The sequence below is a fragment of the Marmota flaviventris genome, chromosome 2, assembly GCF_047511675.1.
Source record: "Marmota flaviventris isolate mMarFla1 chromosome 2, mMarFla1.hap1, whole genome shotgun sequence".
In the NCBI taxonomy this organism is placed as follows: Eukaryota; Metazoa; Chordata; class Mammalia; order Rodentia; family Sciuridae; genus Marmota; species Marmota flaviventris.
Genome location: NC_092499.1, coordinates 117,302,145 through 117,316,306, shown reverse-complemented (window position 1 = coordinate 117,316,306; position 14,162 = coordinate 117,302,145). Strand labels below are relative to the sequence as shown.

At 34.0% G+C, this 14,162-nt stretch overlaps 1 protein-coding gene across 6 annotated transcripts in view; it reads left to right on the top strand.

Annotated features, from left to right (window-relative positions):
* Positions 1–14,162, top strand: part of Myo9a (myosin IXA) — a 259,456-nt gene that overhangs the window by 110,000 nt on the left and 135,294 nt on the right. For all 6 annotated transcript variants that reach the window (XM_071608439.1, XM_071608438.1, XM_071608436.1 and 3 more), the window contains exon 14: positions 3,252–3,447. In XM_071608439.1, coding sequence (XP_071464540.1) covers positions 3,252–3,447 — 196 coding nt within the window. The remainder of the gene's footprint in view (positions 1–3,251; positions 3,448–14,162) is intronic.

Below are 14,162 nucleotides of genomic sequence, written 5' to 3'. Positions count from 1 at the left end.
GAACTCCTACCTCCTGAAAGGGGAAACTTCATGATTTCATCCATTTCTGATTTAAAACTGATGAACCTGTTATTCAACCATTTGAAATTTAAGCCTGTGTCTTAAGACACTTGGTTTCCATGCAAGACAGTGGTGATATGAATGATAGTGGAGCAATACAATTTTTTTCTTTGATCTCAGGGTGAGTATTTTTAATTTACTCATCAAGTGTACTGATTTATTTATTTAAGAGGTGCTTATTGAACATAGACCATGCATCAGACCCTGTGCCTAGTGTTTGGAATGATTTAGTGATTAACTAGACAGAAATGTTCCTGACTCTGTGTATACATACATATGATTGTGTATGAAATATTGGTAAATGGGCTATATGCTGTAAATAAATGAATGGGTTCTGTGAGAAAAAGTAGTAATGTAGTGGTGTGGAGCCATGAACCACCTCTCTAAGAAACTTTTTAATTTTTGAGAGATGACCTGAAGTAAATTTACGTTGATGATGAGTTGGGATGAAGAAGTACAGGCCATGGAATAAGGAAGAGTCTGATATGTTGAAATAAATGAAAACTGGTCAGTGCTGCTAGAATGAAAGGAACAAAAAGAAATAGTGATGTGAAATGAATTCAGAGTAAGACAGCAGGTTAATTCTTAAGGGCTTCTAGGCCAAGTTAAAGGAGTTTGATTTTTATTGAGTTTGGTTTTTATTGTAGGGAGCTATGAAAAGATTTTAAGCAGAAGATCTGATTTGTGTTGTTAAAAGACTGCTGCTGTGCAGGGTGGGGTTATAGCTCTGTTGTAGAGTGCTTTCCTAGCATGCATAAAGCTCTAGGTTCAATTCACAGCACTGCCAGAAAAGAAGAAGAAGAAGAAGAAAAAAAGACTGTTTTGATTATTTTGAGGAAGAGGCATAATAAGGGGCAAGAGTAGAATCTGGGAGATAAATTAGGTAGCGTTCCCTCTTTCTTTTTTTTTAATTGGGATGAAATGTTAAGATAAACCCCAGGAATGCTTGGTACAGTGGAGCACACCTGTAATCCCAATGATTCAGGAGGTTGAGGCGGGAGAATTGCAAGTTTAAGGCCATTCTCAGTAACTTAGTGAGACCCTGCCTCAAAAAAATAAAAAGGACTTTGGATGTGGCTCAGTGGTAACACACCTATGGGTTCGATCCCTAGCACCCCCACACCCCGGTCCACCACCAGAAAACCAAACAACCAAATCACTGAAATGGCAACAGAGTTGGGGAAGGAGATACCATCTATATACGTTATTTATGTTCTAGATGATAAGTGATAACTGGTTAGAGCTGATGCGTTAATTGGAGATATCATATCCTGAGGTGGAATAGATAGGAAGGAATAATTTTGATAGTTTAAAAAGTAAAATAAAAAGTCAGGCACAATGGCGCACACCTGTAATCCCAGTAGCTTGGGAGGCTGAGGCAGGAAGATCATGGGTTCAAAGCCAGCCTCAATAAAAGTGAGACGCTAAGCAACTCAGTGAGACCCTGTCTCTACATAAAATATAAAATAGGGTTGGGAATGTGGCTCAGTGGTCAACTACCCCTGAGTTCAATCCCTGGTTAACCACTCTGCAGTCCCCCCCAAAAAAGAAAACCCAGTTTTACTTTTTTAATAATATATACTTTTGCTCTAAGTATATTTAGGGACAAGCCAACCGTCAAGATCCTGGCTTGTTTACCCATTTCCCTTGTTTTTAGAAGAATAAAGAATTAGGAAAGCATAAGACACGTTCAGAGAAAGACTGGTAAGCAGTAGTTACTAGTATTCTACCATGATTCATCTCTTATTTATTAATTATTTTGCCTTTAATTCACAAGATTCATAATGATTTTTAATTTGCATTGTTTCTTAACATATTCTGGCATCATGTTTGAGGTCTGATGAGTTTAGTGAACTTTATATGATTAAATGTTTAATAGAGTCCAGGTGGATTTCTCTGTATGACAATAAATGACATTATACTAAGTGTGTTCCTTGTAGAGTTTTTACTTAGAGCTATTTTGTGAAGCTCATCATATTTTTAAAATCCTATTTTAGTGTGAATATAGTTGTAACATTGTTGTCAGTGCCTAGACTCTTTGTATTCTTCTGGGCCCTTGTTTCCTTGGTGTAAGCTTCTTGATCTCCCTGTATTTGTGTGGAACATTTTAATCCATTTTCTTGTATTCTCTCTCTTAAAACCTCTGCGCTCTGGCAGGTTGTTTCTTTTGCCTGTTTATAGACCATAGCTAATCTTATTCTTTAAAATGCTGATAATATCCAGTTATATTTTATGAAATCCCCCTAGGACTAAGACTCATAGCTATCTGCCTACATAGTGTCTGTATACTGACATAGCATAGTGGTTGTGATTGGTTGTGTTTGACTTCCACTCTTCCACTTACTGTGACAGGGGCCAGAGTACTTCTCCTCTCTAACTCACTTTTCTCATTTATAAAGTAGGGATAATAATATTGGTCTCAAATGGGTTTTTAGGATTGAGACAATGTATAGAAAGTGTATAGAAGAGTGCCAGTCACACGGTAACCTCTCAGTAAACGTTACCTACTATTATTTATCCTTACCATCTCAAACTTCACTTGGACAGATTTTTTTCTGTTGATCTTCTTTTGAACGTTCTTTCTCTAGTCTTATGTATCTCAGTATATGGCATCTCCATCCACATAGCTCCTCAAACCCCAAATAGAAGTATTAACTTAATTTCCTCATTCTCTTACTATCAGCAGATTCTTTGCTTTTACCTCTTAATGTATCTCAAACATGGTAATTCTTTTTCATTTCTTCTTTGACAACCTGCTTGTCCAAGTCACTGTGAGCTCTTCTCTATTATTATGTCTGTTCTCCCCTTTTTCATTCTTTGTGCTATTCATTTCCTATGTATCAATAAATGTTTATACAACACCACTTGGCTGTTGCCATTGACCTTTATGCTTGAATAAAATAAAGTTAAAACCCTTAACTCAAGCTCAAAGAGCCTAAGTCCTGTTGATTTGCCTAAATTTTCATCACTCTTACCTTTTTACTGCTTTTCTTCTAATTTGTCCAGCACATCACCACAGAAAGTAGGGACCAATCCTGAAAGTATAATATTCTATATAAAGTAAATTAGAATGAACATTTCACTCAGAAGTCATTTCTGTCTTTATTCAATCACTGTTCAAACATATTACTCATTATCATCTTAATTTTAATAGCTTTTTCACTATTAACAGTGAGACTTTTTTCACACAGGATTTTCGGGAAAAAAATACAGATCATATGCGCCCAGACATTGTAGCTCTTCTGAGAAGTAGCAAGAATGCATTTATCTCTGGGATGATTGGAATTGATCCTGTGGCTGTATTCCGATGGGCAGTTCTCCGAGCCTTTTTCAGAGCCATAGTTGCTTTCAGGGAAGCTGGGAAAAGACACATTCAGAGAAAGACTGGTAAGAAGTAGTTACTAGTATTCTACCATGATTCATCTCTTCTTTATTAATTATTTTGCCTTTAGTTCACAAGATTCATAATGATTTTTAATTTGCTTTGTTTCTTAACATATTCTGGCATCACGTTTGAGGTCTGATGAGTTCAGTAAACTTTATATGATTAAATGTTTATGTGTTATATATGTATAGGTATGCATTGGTACTTTTTTTATTACTAAATCTTGACAGGAATACTGAGTATAATAATGGTACTTGGGCACTTAGTAAGTCATGGTATGATTTTGAACAGAAAGTGAAGTAATAATGGTAATAGTATTTATTTAGAATTTAATTTTGATGCTTTTCTCTGTTTTTTTTTCTTATGTATAGTTCTTACTACAAATGAAACCTAATTTAATATGAAAAGTATAAATTAGGAGAAAGAAAGGATCCTGGGGGATCCTGGGGGTAATATAATACGGTGGAAAGAACCCTCTATACACTGTCATGTCTTGATTGATTTTGTGACTTAATTGTCTTTCTTTTCTAAGGGAGGAGTTAATACCACCTTTAGAATTATGAGGTTAAAGCCAGATAATATATGAAAAGAATCTGTTTATGAAGTATTCATTTTCTTTTTCTCTTACCCTTAACTCAGTTCATTGGATTTTCACTTTGAAATTCAGAAATGATATTTATTTTCTCTGTGTTTCCTCCTTAAACCACAAAATATCCCATTTCACATACTGTGGGAGAGCAACTTCATAGCCCTGTTGGCATATTTGTAATCACAGTGTTGCTTATTGTAGCACTAGTCTTAGAATATTGCTGTACAGTGAGGATTTTCGTTTTCTATGCAGATGAGACATTCATTTTAGAAGCATGAGAATACTCCCATGTGTTTCCCTATTTTCAGACTGACTTATATGGCTTTTTGAGATGTGTACTAGCAATAAAACATTACACTCAGCTTTTAAACATTTGAAATAAATAATACTTGGGAGATAATGTCCTTAAAATGAGAGGCAAAATAATTGAATTTAATTTCTTTTTTGAGACTGTAACATGCTTGAATTGCAAAAATAAAAGAACTACCTCAAACCGCTTTGCCCTTTCTAAAAGGTTGTATTTAAAAAAACAAACAACAACAATAACAAACTTAAAAGAACTTTTTTTCCTTGAAGGTGATTTCTTTCTTGTTATGATAGCTTTGTAATGAAGCTACTCAGACTTGTTAAGTGTCCTGTTGAGATGTTATTGACTAAGAAGAAACTTTGTTTTTACTACTAATTATGTCACTTCACACAAATCTATTATTTATGTAAGTTAGTTGTTTTATATCCATAGTATCAATTGGGAAATGATTTGTGATATTATTGTTTTTATTTGTGGTACCTAGCTTTGACAGTAGGGGCACTCTACATCCCCGGTCTTTTTTTCTTTTTCTTTTTTTGTGACAGGTTGATCTCAAACTTTACTCCTCTTGCCTCAGCCTCCCAAGTAGCTGAGATTACAGCCCTGTGCCACTACACCTGACTGATATGTAGTGTTACTAATATGAAAAGATAAATTACTCTGGAATCTGAGGCAGGAGTATTGCAAGTTCAAGATCAGCCTCAGCAATTTAGTGAGATCCCTCAGAACCTAACTACACTCTATCTCAAAATAAAAAGGATTGGGAATATAATTCAATAGTAAGTAAAGTGCCTGTAGGTTCAATCCCCAACACCAACAAACAAACAAAGACAACTTATAATTTCTCTATCTTGATAGAATTTAGATTCTTGTTTAATAAAGGGTTTACAGAGCTTCCATATAAAAACTCTTTTATTCTAGAATATAACACACATAAAGAAAAGTACATAAAACAAACATATATAGCTCAGTGAAAGAGTACAAAAAATAATCACCCCTGAAATTACCACCTAGATCAATAAATGAACCTACATAACACCCAGATTTTCCTCTTGGATAAACTATGAAATTTCATGTTGTATAAAAGAAAAAGAAGGACTCTGGTTAATTTGCATTCCGAGGCCTAATGAGATTGACTCCAGAAAGTGATTTTTTTTTTTAATGTTACAATATATTGGTGTCATTGCCATTGCCAGCATTCACCATAGCATTTTGCTATCTTTTGGTAAGTTTGAAATAAAAGGACATCATACAGTTAGAATATTATAGCATTGGAAACTAACAGATTAACTGTTAAAATTATTTAAGCCATAGTTTCAGAACTTTTATAATATCTATAAATAGTATGCACACATATTAAGATGAAATGAGAATTAGAGATTATTTAAGTAGAAGTAAAATAAGCGAGGCAGAAGGTAACCAAGTTCAGATCTTTTGCAAATAAGATTTCAAAGATGATAATTCCATTATAGCTGGGGGTGGTGGTACATGCCTGTAGTCCCATCCCCTTGGGAGGCTGAGGCAGGAGGATGGAGAGCTCAAAGCAGTCTTAGCAAAAGCGAGGTACTAAGCAACTTAGTGAGACCCTGTCTTTAAATAAAAAATAGGGATGGGGATGTGGCTCATCGGTCAAGTGCCTGTGAGTTACTTCAATTCTAGTACCACCCCCCTTCAAAAATGATAATTCTAATAAAGATGATGTAGTATATTTTTACTTCCTCTCAGTATCTTTAAAGTATGTTATATGTGTACATGAATATGCCACAATGAAACCTACCGTTCTTTTTTTTTAAAGACTTTAAAAAATTTTTTTAGTTGTAGATGGGCACAGTACCTTTATTTAACTTATTTTATTATTATTTATGTGGTGCTGAGGATTGAACCCAATGCCCCATGCATGCGAGCCCAGCACTCTACCATTGAGCCCCAACCCCAGCCTGAAACCTACCGTTATTTAAAATTAATATGCACTAATTAAAAATAACTCTGAGCTAATTGTAAAGAAGCATCCTAACAGTGAACAACAATAACAAACCTCTCCCTAATTTTCTGAAGTAATTCCCTCCTTTTTTCTTTATTAAGCTGACTGAGCCACAGCCGAGAATACCAGATTAAAGATTACTTTTGTTATTTTTTCTTTTGTCCAGAATTCCAAATTAAAGGAAACAATGCCATTTTAAGGTCTATAAATAAAATTATTTCAATTACCCTATTTGAGAAAAATATAATTGTAGAATATTCATGATAGTGATCAGCCTGTTTGAAACCAGAAAATACTCTTAAATGAGTCACATTAAGTAGGCAGTTTCAGTAACTGCATGTTGTTTTGCTACAAGGTGGAATGAGAAATAGTAATGATTTGTTTGGTTAGCAGTGAATGAGGTAATGAAGAACAGACATTCGAGTTCTGTCATTTAACTTGCCTCTGATTTCCTTCTCCTGAATAGGTTAGAACCTGGAGTAGAGAATACTATTTAAGGATCATGAAGAATAGAGCACAATGATGCTGTATTTGGTTCTGTTGGACTTACATAGAAGCATAGACAAATAGGCATTTTAGTGAGTCTAAAAAGTGTAGGCTAAGGTATTGAGGTCTGAACAAGAGTGTTCAAAGTACTATCCAGTTTTCTTCATTAACAAAGAGAGAAGCTATAGCTTTTCATATAGTGTCTGCAGGTAGAGAGTTTTAAGATTTCCATATGATCTCTACTGCTTCCTATTCAATGAACTGTATAATTCTAATCAGCTCCCTTTTGCTTTTGCAAGTGGGAGAAGAATTCTAGTGACGGTCTATTTTCAAAGATGACCAGGTGATAAAACTTATTTGGTTAGCAAAAACCCAATCATTAGTTATAAATTATTTGTATATTGGAGAAGGTTAAGAGTAAGAGTTTTAGATTATGTGTTAGTGAAATAGGTACAAGTTTTCAAAAATAATCTTTTCCATAAAAGCAGTAAGAACACTAATGAAAAGTTTCAGAGTAACTTTGTTAGAGTTGTAGAAATTAAAGGCTATAGTAATCTAGAAAGTGTTTGTGTAACTATAAATAAAGACTGCACTTTGTGGTGTTTTCATGTGCATGATTCACAGGCCTTCCTCCCCAGCTCCATGGTAACCCTGAAAACCAGCACCCTGGAATCAAGATGAAGTTTAGCAGAGTGGCAACCACTGGAGGAAGTAGAAGGGTTTGGAATTCCTTCATAGTCTCATTTCTAGAGAATTCTTCAACCTTTTGGGTTGTTTCTTGGAATATTTTACTTAAAAATCTGAATTTATTCAACCTAATTTGGAGTTTGCCCACTGTGAACCACAGCCTTTAGCCCAAAAGCACTGTGAGAAACAATCAAAATCAGGGCTGGGGGTGTACCACTTGCCCAGCATGTGTGAGATACCGGGTTTGATCCTCAGCATCACATAAAAATAAGTAAATAAAATAAAGGTATCATGTCCATATACAACTTAAATTTTTAAAAAGGCCTAAAAAATTCATAAGAAAAATAATCAAAATCAATTGTTGGACATTGCAGCTGCCTATGACAGTAGATAACTATTGGGGTGAACAGTGGCCTAACCAAACAGCTTAAAAGGAAAAGCAGATAAATGAGATGTCCATAATGGCTTTGAAAAGTTCTGATATATTCCATAAAATTTAGTTGGTTATGTGCTTTATAGGGCTCTATACATGCCAGGGCTCTAAGCATGCTCAGGAAAAACCAGGAAGTTCTTGATCTGTTACCTTTGGATAACCTTGAGTCTGTGCAAATAGAAAATGAAGGCAAGCAGAGTCGTAAACTGCTTACCTGAGTGTTGAAGGTATGCCTCAATATATATACATTGATCTTTGACAAAGGCCACTGTTCACCCCAATAGTTATTGATTTAATGGTTTGAGGTATGTAAGAGTATCTCTGGTTAGTCATTAGTTGACCATTAAGCTCAGTGAGTGGAAACTTCTGTGGTCACAGGTCAAGGGGGAGGAAAAAAATAGAAACAATATCAACAGCAAACACTGGGGATAAAGGAAAATCTGATTCCTAGAGTTGCTCCATTATACAATTTAATACATCCAGTGTTTGACAGTTTTTTGAGACATGCAAAGAAAAAAATGAAGCGTGATCCAATTCAGGATTTTTTTTTTTTTTTTTTTTTTTTTTGGTGGTGCTGGCGATTGAACCCAGAGCCTTGTGCATGCAAGGCAAGCACTCTACCATCTGAGCTATATCCCCAGCCCGAAATATGATCCATACAGGAAAAAAGGAGTCAATAGAAACTGTCCCTTAGGAGAGTCAGATAAAACTTTAAGCTATTTTAATTATGTTCAAAGACCTAAAGGGAACTGAATACAAAGAACTTAAAAAAAGTCTCAATAAAGTTATTAATAAAGAGTTAGAAATTACATATATTGCAGATACATAGTGAAATATGAGAGACAGTGTACATGCCTGTTTATATTTTATAACTCCTTTTTTCCTCCAATATGCTTTGGAAAAAAGTACAATCACTGAAATGAAAATTCACCAGAGGAGTTCAACAGTAGATTTGAACAGGTAGAAGGAAGAATCCATGAATTTAAAGACAGATCAGTTGAGATCCAGTTTAATGAACATGGGAAAAAAGAAGCAAAATTAACAAAACTGCAAAGTCCTTTTGGACACCATTAAGTATACCAACTTCGGGGAGTTCAGAAGGAAAGAAGAAAAAGGGATAGAAATAGTATTTGAAGATATCATAGTTATAAATTCCTCAAATTAATCGACAAATGCATGAAGCACCATGAACTATAAGGAGGTTAGATTTTTTTTATGCATCATAAATAATTAAACTCTCTAATATCTAGGAACATTTTGCAAGAGAGAAAAGTGACTTATGATGTACAAAGGATTCTCAAGAAGATTAACAAGTGGTTTTATCATTAGATACTATTGGAGCCAAGGGTAATTGGGTGGCATTCAAAATTTAGAAAGAAAAAAAACTTTTAATGAAGAATTATTATTCTTCAGCAAAACTGTCCTTCAAAATGATAGACATCCCCCCCAAAATAAATCCTAAATGACTTTGTTACTAGCAAACCTGCCCCATAGGAAATACCAAGTGAGTTCTTGTGGTCCAAATGAAAAAATAAAAAGCAGCATTTCAGGCAACTACAAAAAGAATAAATACATTTTTTTTTACTTGTAACTTTTCTTCCCTTCAGTCTTATTTAAAAGACAGTTGCATAAAGCAGTAATTTTCATTCTGTTGATGGACATACTGTTCTAAAAATATAACTTGTACTAGAAAACTGTAAAGGAGGAGGGAGAGAATGGAGAAAAAGGCTTTATATATTACTGAAATTAAGTTTTTTTATTTTAATCCAGATAACTGCCTTGGAAACTACTGAGTAAAAACTAAAAATAATATTATAAGAAAAATTTAAGTACACTTACTAAAAAACATCAGTTTAATATAAAGGAAAGCAATATTGAAAGAAACAAAGGATGAAAAATATCTTAATATGTAGTGAATCAAAGAAGAAATCACAATGAAATTGGAAAATACTTTGTTATGACGGGAGATTAAAAACAAACATGGTCCTTCCTAATTCTTGCTGGTCAGTTTGTGGCCTGACAGGTTTTACTTATTGAACAGAGGACCCTAGAACAATAAGGAGCAATTTCAGTGGTGTCCCAATACTCTACTTAAGATTCTTGGGGATAAAGGGAGAGGAAACTAAATCCATTAAGCAGAAGGAAGGACAAAACAGATATGCAATAAATGAAGTAGAAATTACAAAATCATAAAAAACAAATAAATTCTCTGAAGAGATAAGCAGAATGGAAAACCTTGAGCTTGATTGACCATGAAATAAATAGAAGATTCACATTATTAAAAAAAAATGTGTGTGTGTGTGTGTGTGTGTGTGTGTGTATTTTAGTTGTAGATGAACACAATATCTTTATTTATTTGTTTATTTTTATGTGGTGCTGGGGATCAGACCCTGGGCTTAATGCATGTGAGGCAAGTGCTCTACCACTGAGCTACAACCTCAGACTGAAGATTCACATTATAATTTCAGTAATGAAGCTAACATTTCTGCTCATTTTTCAGAAGTAACAAAGGGTTAGTTACATGAATGATTAATGGCAACAAATTAGAAACTAGTTGAAATGGAAAAATTCCTAGAAAGACAAAACCAACCAGTACTGCTTCACAAGAAACAAAATTTGAATGAGTTTGGAACAAAGGAGATTGAATTAGCAAATGTATAAACCAAAACAAACAAATTTCCTACCAGAAAAAGCCAGGACAAGTGAATTCACTGATGAATTCTGCCAGATATTTGAAGAATTAACACTAGTTCTTCATAAATTGTTTCAAAAAGTAGAATATGAGGAAATACTTGCCATCTTATTCTAAAGCCAGTATCACCTGAATACCAAATAATACATCACAAGGAAAGAATACTATAAAAAACATTCCTTATGAATATGAATAAGAGAATCCTTAACATAATACTAGCAAGCTGAATCTAGCAATAGATAAAATTATATACTATAACCTAGTATAATTGTTTGAAGAATGAAAGGTTGGTTCAATTTAATGAAAATTAAATAATAATATAATAAGCCATGTTAGTAGATTTAAAGACAAAAACCACATGGTTGTACTCTAAACACAGAAAAAAGTATTTGACAAAAGCCAACACATAATCATGATTAAAGCAAAACACTGGCGGGGTGGGGGTGGGGGGAACAACCAAAACCCCAAACACTGAACAAGTTAAGAATGGAAGGGAACATCCTCAACCTGATCAGGAAATCTATGAAAAACCCAAAGCTTTTATTATACTAAATGGTGGAATGATGAGAAAAAAAACAAGGATATCTGTCTCTTTTATTTAATTTTGTTCTGAAAAATCTTAGTTGGGCAATTAGGCAAAGAATAAGAAATAAAAGACATCCAGAGTTTAAGGAAGGAGACTGTCTTGTTCACAGATAACATGATAATGTGTAGACTATTCTTGGAATACACATAAGTATTAAAACTAATAAGTGAGGAGATAAGATTTCTGAGTACAAAATCAATATGCAAAATCAGTTGTATTTTTATATAACAGCAGTGAACAACCTGAAAATGATATTGGTTAGTGTTTCATTATATGATCAACATTCATAAATATATGTGGATAAGAGTTGTTAAGAGTTGGACACTGAAAATTGCAAAACATTGAAAAAACTTAATACATAAGTAAGTGGAAAGATAGTGTGTTTATGCATTGGAAGACATAGACCCGAACTTGAGCTGTAGATTTACCATAGTCCGTATCAAAACTTGAACTTCCTTTATGCAGAAATTGATAACTGATCCTCAAATTCATATGGAAAGGGATCTGGCAATGCAGGCATAAAATACTTGGAGGATTCGAACTTCTCAATTTGAATTAGGCAAGGCATTCTCCCATATGTGACACCAAAAGGAAGGACAAGCAACCAAAGGGAAAAAAAAAATGGATGCATTGGACTTAATCAAATAAATTTTTTATGTCTCAAAGAATACATCAAAAAGGTGAAATTACATCCCACTTCTGATAAAGAACTTGTTTTTTTTTTAAGAGTGAAATTACAGCCCATTTCTGACTAAGAACTGGTATCTACAATATATATTTAATTAGTACTGCTCAAATATAAGAAACTAATAACCTAATTAAAAATGAGAGAAAGATCTGAGAATACATTACTCAAAAGATAAGCAGATGTCTAATAAATAAACTAAGAGATGATCAACATCATATGTCATCAGGGAAATGCAAATAGAATCTGTATTGAGATACCACTTCACATCACTGGGATGGCAAAATAAAAAAGGTAATAACAATTTTTGGTGAGAATGTGGAGAAATTGGAAACCTTATGTGTTACTGGTAGAAATGTAAAATGGCACAGCTGTTTTGTAAAATAGCCTGGCAATTCCTCAGAAAGTTAAATTTAAAATTGTGTTTGACTCAATGATTTCTTCTCCAAAGTACACACCTCCCAAATGGAAGATGGATGTCCAAACAAAAAGGTGGAGTCACATGTTTTTTTCAGCATTATTCATAATAGCCAACAGGTGGAAACAGTACATGTCTATCAACTAATGAATTGTTAAAATAAAATGTGGTATATCCATTCAATGGAATGGTACTTGTCCATAAAAAGGAATAAAGTACTCGTACATGCTGAAAGCGGTATGCTTTGTGAAAGAAGTCAAACACAAAAAGACCATATATTGTATGATTTTATTTGTGAGAATTATCCAGAATAGGCAAATCTGTAGAGAGATTTAGTATTTTCCTAGTGCTGGTGTGGCACTAAGAGATTGAGGGTATGATAAGAGATAATGGGGTATCCTTTTGCAATGATCAAAGTATTATAAACTTGATTGAGGGTTGATGATTATATAGCTTTGAATTATAGTAAACAATGAATTGTACACTTTAAACTACATATAGATTGTATGATATATGAATTATGTTTCAATAAAATTGTTACATACAAACCCACACACAAAAGAATGTTCAGTTGTGTCTTTATTCATGGCGACTCACAAATGTCCATCAGTGGAAGAATGGATAGTCAAATTACGATATATTCCTACCATGAACATTATTATTAAGGAATACAAGGGAACAGGCTGTTGAATGAGTCAAAAATATAATGAGAAAAAAGTTAGACATGAGGAAATACATCATTATATCATTTAGTTAGGCAAATTAGAGTCAGAGACATGGCCTCTAGTCTGACTGATACTGTGGAGCTGAAATTGAGACTCTGTTTCATGGTTCAGAAACCTCAAAGAACTTGAACTTTTCTGTTACTGAACAAGTAATTTAAAAAGTCTGTCTGGTGGCCTTGCATAGAGAAACAAAAGGAATCTTAGCTGTTACAGTTTATTAGATAAGGTTAAAAAAAAACTTTACTAAATCAGTGGCTTACATCTGCACCATATGTAAGTATGGGGATCTGAATTTGCACTATATATTTGATACATAATCTCAAACTAAGAAATTATCCCAGTTAAGAATTAGTATAAGCAAATTCTAACTAAGCCTCTAGAGTTGATGAGACTCCTTAGAAAACAACCTTTACAAGTTGGGTGCTGTGGTACATGCCTGTAATCCATGCAACTGGAAAGGCTGAGGCAGGAGTATTACAAATTCAACCTTAAGAATTTAGCAAGGCCCTAAACAATGTAGTGAGACCCTGTCTTAAAAGAAAAAATAAAAAGGACTTGGGGATGTGGCTCAGTGGTTAAGCACCCTTGAGTTCGGTTCCTGGAACTCCTCCTTCCCCCTAAACAAAAACCCCCCTGAAAATATACTTATAAACCATCCTAGAACAATCATACCTCCTTAACAAGGACTTGATACACACAACAAACAAGAAGAATATATTAAAATATAGAAATAGTATTGTGGTCTGGAAATATAATGTTTAAAATAAATGGAGGTCATTCAAAACCTAATTTAGGCATGTATTCAGACACAAAATAGTCATAGATAAACATGTACTCATATCCAAATGACACTGCCACACTGTGTTCGATCAGATGGGAAATGGGAGTTCCATGGCTATTGAATGATTTTTGGAAACTCTATACTATAATTTAGTGAGCTCTTAATAACGCACTTTAATGTCATAATCTTCTTGAATTATTTCTGACTAGCAGATTACCAAATTAGTTATGGAAGGGCAAGTTTGGTGATAACGTCTTAAAATTACAATTTGGACAGAGTATGAGTGGAGTTTACCAGGTGTTTTTTCCTCAACTCGTCTCCCTTAACTGAGTTTCAAACAAAGTGCA